The 15,877-nt window shown below is 44.9% G+C and overlaps 1 protein-coding gene across 8 annotated transcripts in view; it reads left to right on the top strand.

The window, feature by feature from the left end:
* LOC128873692 (multidrug resistance protein homolog 49) overlaps window positions 1-15,877 on the top strand; it is a 41,993-nt gene that overhangs the window by 12,393 nt on the left and 13,723 nt on the right. For 3 of the 8 annotated variants that reach the window (XM_054117432.1, XM_054117436.1, XM_054117431.1), the window contains exon 6: window positions 14,378-14,511. In XM_054117432.1, the coding sequence (XP_053973407.1) occupies window positions 14,400-14,511 (112 nt within the window). In that variant the 5' untranslated portion in view covers window positions 14,378-14,399. The other 5 variants (XM_054117437.1, XM_054117433.1, XM_054117439.1 and 2 more) reach the window with 3 other exon arrangements.

The raw sequence follows: 15,877 nt of genomic DNA, 5'->3' as shown, positions 1-15,877 counted from the left end.
AGGGCTGCCACGGGACGAGCTGTTTTGTTCTTGGTTGCCAGCTCGCGGCAATCTCTATTCGAGGGCTCGCATTGCGAATCGCGTTAACCCTCACCTCGCGATTTATGGACGACCTGTACACCCTCCGGCCAGAGATACCCTAACAAAAAACGGTGACAGTAGGGAGAAGAGATGCCTGGTGAAAATAAAATCGAATGTGAAATAACGGACGAGGAACGGTCCGTCGGAAGGAGGTCGTTTTACAAGCTTGTCGTTGCGCGAGCAACGTTTCGCATTTCGAGCTGCATACAGAAAGGAGTCGAAACTTTTGAAACTCGTCGATACATTCGTTGATTGTACGAGTAGCCCGTTTGCGACGATGGTTAATTAACGTCTCGGTAAATAATATACATCCCGCAACTCGCGATGCATCGCGATTATTTATGAGCAAAGCGACGCAAGATAAATTACGGACGTTCCACCGGTTACATGATATTACGATATCGTACTCGCACTAAATTTTGCAAAACGAATAGACGTTATCCTGTCGTATTCGGAACACGCGATCATCGAGGGGCGATTGCTCGTAGCCAAGCGTGAAACTAGTTTGTCACGATTGAAAGAAAAAGGACGACGCAGTCACTCGGAGAATCACCGAGGAGGCGGAATCTTATTGTTTATTTGTCCGTGGGTACAAACACGTGGAGATATTAAAATCGTAATTTCCGCAGGTCGCGGCGTTTTATCTTTTCTCACCGTCCCCCGTAATCTTTCGGTTCGAGGGAATTTCCAGCACAGCTTCCGGCCGGTTTTCGTTAAATGGACTGCTTCGCTGTACAGGGTCTCGTCTTTCTCGTGCACGATCAAAATCAAGAAAATATTCCTAGAAAACGGAGAACGTCAGAAAGTACGTCGGAAGATGCGGTGCTTGAAAGCGAAATATAAATTACAGCGGCAAAAAACGGAGAAGGATTTGCTCGAGACGTTGCATCTCGATGTTATTAAGCGGCTTGTTGGAAACACACTTGCCGCTTGGGCGATATTTTTCAACGAGATTTGTTTTTTTCGCTGAAACATCGGTTTCGATAACAGGTGCACGATTCGCAATCAAACATTTCTTCTTAACGAATTACAATAATTAACCGTCTACAGCCTCGACGGAATAAGTTATCTTTCGCGTTTTCTCTTTTAGGCTCGAGTACTTGGCGCCAATTTTCGGTTGATTTCAAGTCTATTGCTCGGACACGCTTTACTCTCGAATAGATTCCAATTAAAATGACTGTACGGCTGACGTTGTACGGGTTTTGCGTCGGTGGCGCGGCGCGAGCGGTTCAAAGGGGGTTCGGAGGTTGTCGGAGCGCTTTCATAACAGTTAATCGGAAACAATTGCCGTCTCGATTAAATTCCACTCAACTATGTTACGGTCGCTCGAGAGGGAACAACGACGAGACGCACGCGCACGAGAGAGAGGGTGCTTAGATCTTCTAGTTTCGAGGTGACTGGCCTTTACTCGCATCCGCGTCTCCGGAATTTCCCCGGGTGTTTCCTAGTTTTCCATTCCGATTCCTGCCCGACACGATCGCGATTGTGTATTACGGTAATAATCAACCGACCTTTCGAGGCGGCATTTCGCACTCGGACTATGATTTGTCATCTCGCGAACAGGAATTCGCGATAACGCTTTCATGGAACGAGGATCGAGGACACGTACATACATACTCGTTGAATTCGGGCTGAATAACCAATACGCTGGTATAGACAAACTTTGTGCTTCGAGGAACTTTTTACGATTAATTCTCACGAAACGAACGTATCTCTATTACCAAGTCGCTTACGCCACCTACGATTTTCACGAGTATCATAGGACTAGATGCGCGATAGCGCTATGTACAATATTATATTACGATGTATCATCGAACTTGATCCGTCGTCGAGCTCGAGAATTTTCAAATATCCCGCCAACAACTTTATTCTTTATTATTTGATAACAATGCCAGAGTTTCGGCGTCGAGAAGTGGTTTTAAGCGCGCGCACTTGTTTGGAGCGTCCTTGGAAAATTCTCTGGCATCGAAAATGGGTCGGTGTGCCTATCGCGACGCTGTTGAGGTCGATCTCGTCGTAGTCGGTGCATTTGCAATTCTGCAGTGACCGAAATCGCGACTAATGTACACAGGACGAACGGCGCATAATCGATGGCAGTTTGTATGCGCATATTCGCGCGTATCGTCGATGTCGCGTCGCGTCGCGTCGCGTCGCGTCGCGTCGATTCCTTCAACGCAAGACTCGGAACTGATACCAACCTCGTATTCGGACACGAATTGCTCTCTTTTGTAGCACGTCTAGCGTAAAAATGACCGGGGCCAAGACCGAGAGATTAGTCCAAAGTTCGTTACCGATGTATCCAAGTTTGTAATTTTGCCAATCGATACGATAAGCGGTGATTATCTTCAGATACGAGGCATAAGCGGCTAGTCTCATCCTATGGATGAAAATTAAGAATAAAATTTCAAAGACCTTGGACTCGTTACGCGAGAATTTTTCTGTACAAGTTACGTTTCCGCTTCGACTAATTTCGCGCTGACAAATAAAAGATTCAAGTTCGGAAGATGAGCGGTTTGGTAATATTATCGGTCGATGTTGTTACCTTGGTAATATTTTGGTCACGTTTAATCGCGCAACACGGTTGCGAAAATGAATAGTAAAAAGTCGAAAGAAGTTGGTAAAGGAACGATTTAATTTCGTCCAGAAACCGAAGCGAAGTCTGATAAATCGGCCGGATTATATCCATTCATCCAAGAGCCAGCGGCAGTCCGTTTGTAAGCGTTGCGCTCCAGCAACCCACATTTATCTCGTGCCAAGCCTGCGCTTTCGTATTTACGGTCCGTAGAAGCCGTCTATCCGGCCACGAACGTCAGTATTCGCGCAGAATTTTTCCTACTTTCGTTTACGCGATCGATGACGAACCCGCTGCCCGAATCACGGTTCACGTTTAACCTAATAGTATCCTAGGTAAACTATGGTAAAAGGAAAATATTCGCAACGCGAGACCGGTAATCCTACGCGACACCGGTTGGTAAGGGTTAAGAATGAACGAGTGAGAGCGCGTCAAAGAGCGAGTCTCCAAGTACGTCACACGTTGGAACACGAAAAAGCGTCGATGGAACGTACGTCATTGTTCGATCGTCAGGGGCGTCGCGATGTCAGGATGCGCCAGGCGCCGCGCCGTTCTCAGAATTTCGACCATATCCGGTTCACACTGGTTCCCGCTGGCTCATTTCCGATCTCGCCTATACCGTGTACGTCCGTTTGCTCGTCGTCGTGGTCGTCGCCGTCACCGTTGGCGTCGCCGTCGCCGTCGCCGTCGCCGTCCCTTTTCGACGTCGCGTCTGTTTCAATTCAAGGGGATGAAAAAGAGGGGACACGGCGTCGTTGCGTAAGCGTCTGGACGTCGAGGCACCGTTGCGTCAGTCGTTCGAAAGCTACTAAGCATCGCGGTCCACGAAAACCCGGCCGAGAGAAAATCGGTGCTCGCAACAGCGTGAGTTTGGAGACGGGTAGAGCAGTGGTGATTCGGACGTTTTCAGGGGGTTCCCGTGGTACCTTGGCTTTTCCGTTTCGGAGCTTTCGCCGCGCGTGTCCACGATTTCGTGTTTCCTCGGACCTTGATGCCGGAAATTCAAGGTCAATGCCACGTCGCGTCGCAGTACCAACACACGTTGTGTCGCGCGCAGCCGCGTTCACTTGTCAGATCGAGCTTTTATGGTGGCGCTTGCCCCGACCCTCGACACGAGAAACACGCGTGATTACGAGACCCCCGATCTCTCGATTCTCCGTACGAAACGATGCGACGGCACGTAAAGTGACAAGCGTAATCGATCGATCTCTCTTCGTGCGATCAGAAGTCGCCCGATTACGTAATAAGCGTTTCCATCGCGCATTTTCATTTATCGTTCAAGTATAGAAACACGTTTATCGTAACATTATCGAAACAGAAATTTCGCCTCTTTTCTTTTCTTTTCTTTCATATTTTTCACTCTACTTTCACATTTTACATTTGGTTGTTCGTTTGATGGAACAAAAATGTTTTAATTACTCGAATCGCCGCAAAGATTGCCTTGTTTCGAATGACTGTTTATCGAGTCTGAGGAAAGGGGAGCAGGGATGCGTAATGCCTCGCGATATTTGGAAACACGTGCAACGATGGGACGATTTACCATTTTTTCGAAGCGGCTCCGTTCTCGCACAGTGGTTGGTCTACTTTAAAGCAACGCGTCACATTCCACGTTTGAATTTTTTCGCGACCCGCTGTCCCCGATAAGGTACAGTCGTCCACTCTGCCAACCTCGACCCGAGACGGTTCTTTCCCGACTTTTTACTTGAAAAATATCGCGATACCTTGCGATACCTTTGCGCTTTTTCGTCTATCGTTTCTTCTTTCAACGAATTCGACTGTCGGTCGAGGATCTTGACGCGCGATTGACAAACGAGACTCGGAACGTCGCTAACTTTCCGCGAAACCACAGGGAAACAACGGGATTCCCCAGTTACTCTAACGATAGCGAAACGTACGTTTTTCTTTCTCGTCGTCTTTTCCTCTTTTTTGTGGACAAGGAGCGTCGCGATCGTGATTTGCGTTCAAACTACCATCTTCAACGACAATCCGAGAAACGAATGCTATCGTGTTTCGACTCTCGAGGCATTTGCGAAAGCAGTTTTGTCGGTAATCCGATATCGATAGATTATAAAACTCGGGATTGACGATCAATATCAATAAATGAAAGTAATTTATTTAGATTATTCTGAAAAATAACGCGAAATTGTAGGCATGTTTGGGCGAACGGTATCGATTGGTTCAGGATTGGAACCGTGTCCACCGGCAAGCGCTATATCGAAAGTCGCTTTACACAGGTGTCGAAGGTTGTAGCTTGATAAGTTTTCTTTGAAATGTCTCGACGAATTGCAACGAAATTGGTACGAAAGTTTGTCGTTTGCGCGTGTTTCCGCATTCCCGACACGTGTATAGGATCGTAGGTTCTAGCCACGACCGAGAACAAGGAAACCCAACCGCGTGTAAAGACCGGGAGCCAGCCTTATCTCGCCCGTGTCACCACGAGAGTATAAAAGACAGACTCTTTCGACAGGTGACTTCAGTAATTGGTAGACGCGGCAAGACGGCCACATTTGGTACCGGTCTTCCTGTTCGTCACGTGTCAACTGTTCGCGGAGATCGTTTCGGTGCTTTACTCATTGTTACGCACAGCTTCATCGGTGTCATCGTTGGAGCATTCAAGCTCGTCGTTTATACCGAATCCTCGTCGTTTGTGCTAGATCACGCGGTTTGTGCACGCTCGTTTTGAAAACGCGTGCACTGTCAGCCCGCATAGTGACGCCTAGTGAAGTCGCGAGGGACACTTATGAAGGGGTCCGTCAACGCACCGAGGCCCATCGTTGATCAGAACAGATATATTTGGGATAACGATTGGAAGCAGTAGACGCGGACAAGGTACGTGACGGCTGGCGGTTTGTCGTTGGCGCTTGGCGTTTAATTACGCGTTTAGTTCCTGTTTCCGTAAATTAAAAGTCGCGTCTTGTCGGCTATACACGGTGGCAATTTCAAACAGACGATTAAAATTATAATAATTATTTGTATACAAGTGTCGCATTAATTAATTGGACAAGTTGCATGCATCGCCCATCGCGCGAGTACTTGATACGATATCGTTCATTTCCGATTAGTTGTCTCCAAGTTGTGGAAACGAGAGACGGATGCGTGCGATCGGCACAAAGTGTGAAACGCACGTGCAGGCTTACCGAGCAGGATGCAACAGGGAAGCCAAGTTCGGGCATCGGTTTGGCCTATCGCCTTTACGATTCAGACTCGAGTTAAACCGCGTGCCTCGAACATCGCAGACGGATTGATACGCGATGTTGTCGATGCAGACGGATACATTTATCGAGTGCGCTATGAGTGAACGGTGAAAGGTGAACGGAAAATTTAGGCTCTGCTCAAACGGTGCTACAGAGATTCGACTAGGAAAACCATTAATGGATAACGATGAGAACAGCAAAGAAAGAAATGTACACAAGCGAGAAGAATGACGAAAGTAAATATTAGTATACTTTTTGCTTCTCGAACGTGTCGCAAAGAAAATGATTAAATACCGATAGCATAATAACGATTCAGAATATATTCAAAGAAAATAATTACATGTAATGACATGTTTACCGATTGCTTGAGACATGAAAAATTTCGACGCGACGCGACGCGACGCGACGCGACGCGACGCAACGCGACGCAACGATTCGGTTCAAGTTTCGAGAAACGTTCGAGCAGTCGAAACGATTCGGACCTCGGCCAGCGATGGCCCTCCCAAAATAAGTTACGTCCGCGTATATAATGTTTACTAAGCGCGGTTGCAAACAGGCACAAGGTTCTGCCAGGACAGCCGTGTTCGTTGACCTACATGAACGAAAACGATCCATTCCCTCGCGAAATTCTGCTGCTTTCTTCCGCGACTAAGAAACCGTTGATCCGTACATTCCGTTTTTCGGTGTTAATATCGAGGAAAATAAAATCCGACGGCTGAGCTTGTATCGGACCGTTAATATCGTTCAAAGTAAACTACCGTTGATGTCCGTTGGATCTATCGGACGCAAGTTGGTAGAGTGCCAGAATTCAGTCCCAGTCGTCGTTAACCGGACGGAAACATTCCTCTGGAATAGGGTATCGCGTCTGGTTGCGAAGCACGTTGAAACAGCTAAAGGTTCTAACAACGAACAAATATTTCTGCGACTGAAAGAAAATAGCAAAAGATGATCCGAATACGCAACGTACTGCACTTTCTTCTTCGCAAGTTTTTATCGCGGGAACGAATACTGCATTCTTGGAGATGCAACCTTATCGAAACGTTACTTTTCCGCACCGTGTTTCCGTTTCCTTTGTTTCTTCTTCTGCATTTCAGTCGGAAAAAACCTCGTCGACAACGACAACGACAACGACAAGAACGATGACGACAACGACCACGCTCACACTTTCTCGTTATGTTTTTTCTATTCGATATTTGTGTGGATTCCACTACGTTGTATGTAACATTCGAAGCAAACAAAAATTTCCCATTGGACAGAGTCTATCTACGGTATAAGGTGGCTTAGCGTCCACTCTATACGAGAGCATTTTTTCGCTGTAGGCCAACGACGCAGTGTTTCTCGCGAGAACTTGAACCATTGATTGTCGCGTATGGAAAATGACTAAAGGTTACGTAACGTCATCGTACAAATTTTTATCGGCCCTTATCTTAAATACGATAGTAGCACAATGAATTACGAGATGTTAGATCGTAGATCGACGCCGTTTTTCGACTTTTCCAACTTTCGGTTATCAGCCATGTTATATCGTTCGCGAAAAAATGTACATTTATAAGCAAATGTTTAGGATGTTACGACCCCTGAATAAGAGAAAAATGATCGCAAATATAGATACAATTAGATGACGCGAGCAGGGCTCAACGTTTCGATACCGGTACCTTTGTCTCTACAAATTAATCGAGAAATATGAAAACAATGTCAGCGCGTATTATCGACGCGTGTGCAATTTTACGCGACTACGATAAGCCATACAAACGGTGAAAATGATTAGATAAACACCGTATGTTTCTCTTAGCGTTGCGCGATTTGTGAGTAACCAACGATAACTTGAAATTGTTTAATAATGTATCCACGCGATGGCACATCGAGTGATCGCGTCTTTCGTTTTTTCTTTCTCAGCTGTTAAATATTACGTGTAGTATGACATAGTATGATCGGTGTGTACTACTATATGTTTTGTTTCCTCGATAATTATTTAAATCGTTGGGTATTTGCGTCGATTCAATTGTCCAGTGTCCAGTATCAATTAAAGGATATGCCGAGGAATATTTACGATACGTAGATCGTGATTTGGTTGGTTATTGGAGCAAAACGATTCGGTAGTCAGTGATGGCTGATGCATCGTCGTGGACCCCACTTGAACGGTTTTAATCAGGCTATCGAGTTGATTTGAAATTTCAACAACGATACCGTATCGAAACAGTCGAGACCACCGATTGCAAGATTTTTTCAAGCGATTTTTCGGTTGATTCGAAATAGGATTCCTTGTACCGATCGTCTACGTGTCTCGTTTGCTTTTCCCATCTCGCAAGCATCCTCTTTGTAATTTTATTTTGAAAGCTCGTTAACTCGGCCCGATGAAATTGGCGAAATTTTCGCGAGTCTCGCGTTCGTTCGCGTAACGCCGTTAAACTCGAAACTCCTGTAACCAGATTGGACGATGACCGACGTGCCGTGGATGGTTGTCGCGGCAAAGGATCGCGATCCACGCCGCTGACAAGATCCAGCGCGATTTAATCTCGTTTATTAACGCGAATTCCCTCCGTACATTCTAACGACTCGAAATTCTCGGACGAAAATGTGCTTCCGTCTACTATCCAATTATCGTCCTCCGTAATCCGAAACTCTCGTAATTTCTTCTTTTTTATACTTTACACGGGACGCTCGAGACGCAAAAATTGGACGGGAATCGACGAAGCTGTCGGTGGATTTTCGAAAGCCGTAAACCGCGATTGGAAATCGTGCGGGATTGTTCGCCGTGGGCGAGTCGGTTCTCTTCGAGTCTTTCCTCCGATTGCTTTATTTTTCACGATCCAACGTCTCTGTTGGTTAAACGATTCGATCCATTCTTTAAATCTTTTTGTCTAATCATTTTCCAGCTTTTGTAACTGTATTTGTGCCGTATCTTGGTACCGATACAGAATTATTATTATTATTATTATTATTATTTTTTTACAATAAATCGATATTCATCTCGAAAATTTGATCGGAATCGACGTTTCCATCGGATTTGGGAATACATATGTACATATATGTATAGTATGTCGATAGTGTTGCCGAGCTCGTGGAAATACATATGTAGCTTCTCCGTGACGGAATTAGTTTGTGCGAAAGGATTAAGCCGTCTCGAGTCAGACATCGAGAAGAACGTGATGGCCGCGCAGCGAGCGAGGCGCGGCGAGCCGAGGCGGTGTCGCGTGACGAGACGAGATCAGATCTTTCCGTTTGTTACGAATCGGATTACAAGTTTTCTCCCTTGGAAATCTAATTCCCCTTCGATCTCTCGTGTTCCATCCTTTATTCTCTGGAACATATTGTGCTCGAGGTCTTGACACCGCACTGCTCCTCGCGTACGTCGCTTTCTTTGTCTATTTCCTCTTATCCGATGTGTCAAATTTTCGAAAATTTTCGAAATTTTGCAGTAAATTCAAAGGAAAAGTAAGATTCAGGTATACCTAACTTACTACTATTTTGTTTATCCTTTTTGATTAAAAATAACGATAACCAAGAAACTTACGGAAATTGTATCTTAAGAAAGAATATTTAAAAATCTAAACGTAAATCTAGATCTAAAATTCAACGGTAGTTGCCGTTATCTCTGTTAACCGGGAAACGTTTTGGTTCCGATAGTACATCGATATCGAATAGCAGATTAATTTACAACCCGATATATATCGTTGGATCATCGATCTCGCCGTATCTCCGGCAAATCCGAATATCACGGCGATTTCGCAGACGGAATTCCCAACCTCGTCAACTCCTTCACGCCACTCGATGCGTGGCGCCCTATCGGGATTTATTTCTGGATCGAAGGAGCTGCCCTCTTTCGAGGCCTGACGCGTTTCAAACGACTCCGACCCCTCTCTTTCTTTCTCTCTCCAGTCACGGACTGGAATTATTAAAAAAATCTGAAAAAATCACAGGAGCGCAAACATGGACTAACAGTCGCGTACAGAAACGTACATTCCACGTGGATTCCACGTTTATAGGTGTACGTAGAGTCATCTCGATACTCTTCGTATATCTCTCCCCTTAAAACTACCAAACGCTAACCTAAATTATGTCTGGCTGTTGACACAAGTTTTAATAAATAAAGTATAAATTATGATAGTAAATAATAAATTAGCGTTTCACGACATACACAGTATACAATTTGAAACTAGATTTGTGAAAGAGTACTAATCTTAGATTTCCGTGACTTGTTGCGCTATGCAGAATTCTGAAGCGGAGTTGGATCGTATCACGATCGATCAGTGTCCTTTTGTAGCGAAGAAGATACCACGTTGTCGGGGGGATAACCGGATTTGGCGCCGGATTACCTTTCGATAACGATAGCATCGTTGATATCGTTCCGTTTGTCCATTATTTACCGATGATTCGCGAAATTTTCATTTACGCTGTATAATATTCGGATTCGGTATTATTCGGTAGTTTCGATGATAAAAACTTTGGAGAAATTTTTCACGACAGAGCCGGAGGAAATGTTTCGAACGCATTCTACCGCAGGATATTTCTGGTGTACGTGGTCGCGTGGTCAACAAAAGAAGGAAAGAGAAAGAGAATTTTAAGCCCACGCTGCGCTGCCAACATCGAAGAAGCTTCCGCGAGATTAACTTGGCAGAAAAGTAGCCGGTGCTGGCCAGACTCGCTCAAGGTTGCAGACAATCTCGTCTGTCAGGGTTCTTCTTGTTCGTGGTGTATTTAGCCTTTTGGGTGGTGCACGCGATACGTGCAAAATATCGTACAAGAAGGTATACGATGAACACCAATTGTACAAAAACGCTACCTATTATTATTCTATATTGTATATATACACACATACATGTAGTTGCGCAACGGTGGGAGAGAAAAGATCTCGTTTCGCAAACGAATACGAATGCGAATTCGTGGCTCGCGTAACCCTTGAACGTACAATTTCGATTCGCAAACATTGATAAAACTCTGCGGGAACGCACAGATATATGTATACAGAGAGAGAGAGAGAGAGAGAATGGATATTTCCGTCGAAAGTTTGTCCAAAGAGGAAAAAGGGAGGGTGAAGAACGTATCGTTTGGTTGGTAGAAGCAAATTAACGATTCATTCCGGTTCCTCGGAATCGTTTCGCAAAAACGTCGACGCGATAAATCAGCTCCCTGAACTGTGAATGAAACGCGACGCTTACGGTCGATTTTTCTTATCGCGAGCTGTTGCTTGGACGTTAATCGCGCACTCCATTTGTTCAAGGCTCCCCGCTACTAGCTTTCAATCGACATACTTGGCCCCCAGGCTATATGTATACCGAGGCGTTTAATAACGAGGAAACTCGTAAACGGCAACGGTCATTAAGCAGTCTCGGACGTCGTAAATCAGGAGGACACGGAGACGACGATCGTATCTATCTCGGTACTCGATGTCTAGAACGTTTAAAATTAGCTGGACGCGCGACCACCGATGTTCGTTGATTCGATCGCCTAGACGGTAGACACTGACTACGTACTGCGAAACGGAAGACGGAAGGTCGTCGGATGCGTAATCTCGTTGGTTGAAAATCAACTCGGCGCTGCCGCGCGGCTCGATGCGACCAAATTATCACTGAATCATCGTTCGCGGTCCAAACTTATCGATTTTATACCGTTATTTCTACCTAATCGAAAACATGATTGCTCGAAACCGTGGCCAAGTATATAGCTTGGTTTCCGAATCGAGCGGTGATAACGAACAACGTGTTAACGTAATCGCTCCGAAAACTCCGTTAACGGATTATTTGCCGTAACGTTGATCGATATTTTCGCGGATCGAAGAGGATCCGCGGGATGCGTCCAGAGTTGCGGGCACAGTCCAGACGGGATCGAAATTTATGCGGGTCGCCCCAACACCGCAAAAGGATTATGCAACGCTCGCGCCGGCAACTCCGTTGGAAATTAGTTTCCGAGCTTAATGGAGTTTTGCGATTGCGAAAGGTGCCGTGGCAGACGACGACGAAAGTCGTGCCCGGAACTTTTCCTGTAACTTTGGCAATTTTTCCCATTAGACGCGATTTTTCAGCGCCGGAACGCGCAATCTCGACCAACTTATTCGAGTGAAAAAACAAAGGAAATGCGATGGATATCGGCGAGCAATCCGCGAATACGTTATCGCGACAAACCCCGGCGAGAATTGTTTTCGCGGTGGAATTTGTTTCCAACGATGTTAGCCAAATTCCGAAAAGATTGGCCTGTCAACTTTTAGAAAAATTCTTCTCCCACTCTGGCTGGAGATTAACACGCTGAAGAAATTGTTGGTTGGTGTTTTGTATCACGGGTTATTCAGGCTCGACTGTGTGTTGTTATGTAACGCGAAAAGAAAAACTATTGCAGTAACTCGAGTCGTGTAAAGAGGTTTTAATCGATAGATGTCGAAGAGTCACCGGATCGAACTCACCGTTAGTCACTCGAGAGTTAGTTTTCTCTGTAAAAGGTCGGTCGCACGTGATGCATGTTCGGTGTATACAGCAAGGGATGACAAAACGCTGCAAATGCATCTCCGTATCTAGTTGGTAGCTCCTTCCGGTCTCCTTCCGGCCTACTACCGGTTTCACGATCTCATCGATGATTTACGAGCTGCGGAAAAGAGCAAGGAGGAATAGGGACGTCCTCGGCACGAGAGGTCGAGCTTGCAACTTTGGAGACAATTTATCGTTGCATCGATCGTAACGTAACGAACGCGAAATTTTATAAACTGCTCGTCGAGGCAAGGCAAGGCAACGAAGGAAAAATTGGATCGTCTTCTATCGAAACGAAGAGGTCGTCGAGTTTATTGGAAAGCAGACAAATGAAATCGTACAGTTTGCTCGTCGAACTATGATAAATAATATGAAATTTACCGCGCGTTGCCGTCCTCGGTTCTCTCTCAACGTCTCAATTTCAACCTCGAGTGCAAGAGGCACTCGCTAATAAAATACTAACATGTGAAACTAAAAGAAAATAAAGGTCGAAAGATACTCGCAGCCACGTGGCGTGGTTACTTACGGCGCTGTAACATTCTTTCTCGTTTTTCCATGACAGACGAGACGTCGGCGTCGGCGTCGGCGTCGGCGTCGACGTGCCGTACCGTACCGTGCTGTAACAAATAACAAAGAAACGTTTGATCAATGTGCAAAAGTAATAAAAGATACGGTGATCGGGGAATAAAAAGGACAGCGTCTTAGTGGCTTTCTTTCGTTTAGTTTACTCGATCGAGTCTCGTTTAGATTCCTTTCGGGCTTCGTTAGGAATTCCTAGCCTTCTATCGTCGATATAAAAGGACAGGACGAGCTTCGACGAGTACGTACAAGAGATTGAGCACGATTCGTATAATTATATTATCCGCTATTATGTACATATACCGCGTCTTCGCGGTGAATATATTTCCTGGGAGTAATTCCATTCCAAGTACGGAATAATGAGAAAATTCAGATCCTTCCGTTAACGATTAAGCTGAAAAAGTTGAGTTAACGAATAAATCTCGGTTGAAAAATGAAAACGTTTAATTTTATTTGAAAAATGTACATGTACCTATTCGCGTATAAAAGTAATACATGCGAAAGTTTCGATCACGTAGCGACTACTGGATGCTGGTAATATAAATTTCCATATTCGTTTTGACGCTCACTAGAGAAAGCCATGAACCGACGAAAACACCGAATTTAATCGGCGCGATGAAAATTCTGACCATGACAAATTTAAAGTTTTGATCGTTGCACCGGGTGCATTTTTACGCGAGAATTATTAGAATTCTACAGGCGTGTGGAATCCAGGCTCGCAGTTTCAACTTGCAAAAATTGCTTTCGCTTCGAGCACATTTTTGTTCGTGTATGGGAAACTCGTGATTTTATCAACACGCTCCTCTTTTGTCTCCATTCTAACTGGAGGAACGATCAACGCGTATGTTCTGAAGAAACCCATCAAAAATACAATGAAACTTTCCCCGTCCGATTTGTTTGCGATACTTGAACACGATTCGCAGATTTCCTGGATCAATTAATTAATTATTCAATCAACTAACACAGATTGACACAGATTACTGCTGTTTCTAATCATCGCTTAAATTGGATATCCTACATCGTAAGCGTCCGATAAGGTGGATAATGACCGAGGCAAATCGAATTTCTTGTTTCCGGATTATCGTTGCTAATTGCAGTTTACGCGAGCGAGGCTGGCATGCCGATGCCGCGCCGCGCCGCGCCACGCCGACCCGAACAACGAGACAGACGTTTCGACTGAATCGAACGGCAACATCGTGGATCGCACGGGCAAATATTGACCTCAACAAATATAGACCAACCCGGTAATGAAAACGTCAGGCCAGCCTAATTTATCGGCGATCGTTGAACGGTGCCGGATGGTTTTTCCCCGTTCGCGCAACGCTCGTTTGCGTCCTAGCGTCAACGTGCTTTCGATTTTATCGAGAACTCGAAGGAAGTCCACGATTCCGACAAAGTTCAATAAATATTATTACAGAAATGAGTGTATAAAATGTAGGAAATTATTCGGTAATTTATGCTGCTGTAACGATTTTTTATTGTTCTGATTGCAGAGTTGTTAATTAAGAATGCGCGATGACACGGCGAATTTATCAGTGGACCGCAAACCCGCGCGAGAACGCGCAGGGTATGGAAATGGAACCCCCCAGAACAAACTCTCACCGCCAGGAAAAAATATTCTCGAAGTGTAAGTACGCGACGCTTACCTTACGCTTTTCTCGGCTCTTAGCCGCTTTTCTTTTGTTTCCTGTAATTTATCAACATTTTTCTATCGTTTGCATATACTTCCGATCCTTTAAACGATTGTTCGCGAAAACGCGAGAATATATTATATAATACATATGTACAATTATGTATAATATTATACAAATTTATGAAATTTGAACGTACATAACATGGTGTGCCTGTAGGATCAACGCGGATGATACGAGTAGACCGTAGGTTACACTCGCGAATGTTGATAGGTTTATCGGCGACACTTTAGTTGAACTTTTCTGAAAAGTTGGCATGTTGCGAGGAAAGAGGCGGACAGGAAGGCGGGAACGGTGGCCTATCCATTGGTGATCGATGGTTACAATGGTTCGTGATCGATGGGTTGACAAATTGCAACTTTTTCTCCCCTTTAACTCGCGTCTCGCCATCGGAACACTCGATCATTCGTAAACGATAGCGAACCGATGATGTTCGAGATTTCGCGAAGTGTCGTTTGCGCGATAATATCGCTCGTATGCGTACGTCGTACCGGATTATTAAATCGTTCGTAACGTCGAAAAATTGATCAGCAAAATTGACAAATTTCTATTCTATATACAATATCGTATATGTATATTCTTGTTGCATTCGAGCATTTGAAATATACTCGAGTAGAAGCTTGGCTCGTTCGCCGTCGGCACGGGCGTCGCGTTGCGTCGCGTCGCGTCTCGTCGATGAGTATCGTGGAAGAGAATCGATCGATCAACGGATGCTGAAAATTATACCGGTACCGCGTTACAAAGCTAGCAAGCTAACAAGATCGAGCAAACTTTGTTTCAAGTACGACTCGCGAGAGTACTACGAAGCTAGAAATGGGACTGTGTTAAATTTACAACTGTACGCGCGACGTTAGTTAAACGTGCAATTAGCGACGCGGACAAACTAGAAATTTTGTCCAACGGTTTAAGAAAGCTACGCATACGATCAAACGAGTCCGCGATACGAGCAAATGTTGGATAGAAATCTAGTGACGAATACAAACAAGTTAAAATATTTGTGCGCGTATTGGCGCTGGGTTAATTTAGCATTCGATTCCACGACACGTGAAACTTGTCGAACGCGTTTCGCAGAGGATGGACGAATTCGCTCGTGTAGTGCGCGCGGCGCCGGCGGCTTTGGATTCTGCTGGATAAATCGATTATTTCCGAAAAGAATATTTTTGCTGGTGTTAAACGAGAATTTTGTTAATCGGTCATCTTCAAAGGACGTAAACTTACAGATTGAATTTTATGCGTTCAACGTCAACTATCGTTTAATTCTACAATTTCAATAGTAATTCTTATCGAATAAATAAAAGATTA

Source organism: Hylaeus volcanicus, chromosome 3 (assembly GCF_026283585.1).
Source record: "Hylaeus volcanicus isolate JK05 chromosome 3, UHH_iyHylVolc1.0_haploid, whole genome shotgun sequence".
Taxonomy (NCBI): domain Eukaryota; kingdom Metazoa; phylum Arthropoda; class Insecta; order Hymenoptera; family Colletidae; genus Hylaeus; species Hylaeus volcanicus.
The sequence above is the reverse complement of the archived record's forward strand: the minus strand, read 5'-3'. Positions and strand labels throughout refer to the sequence as shown.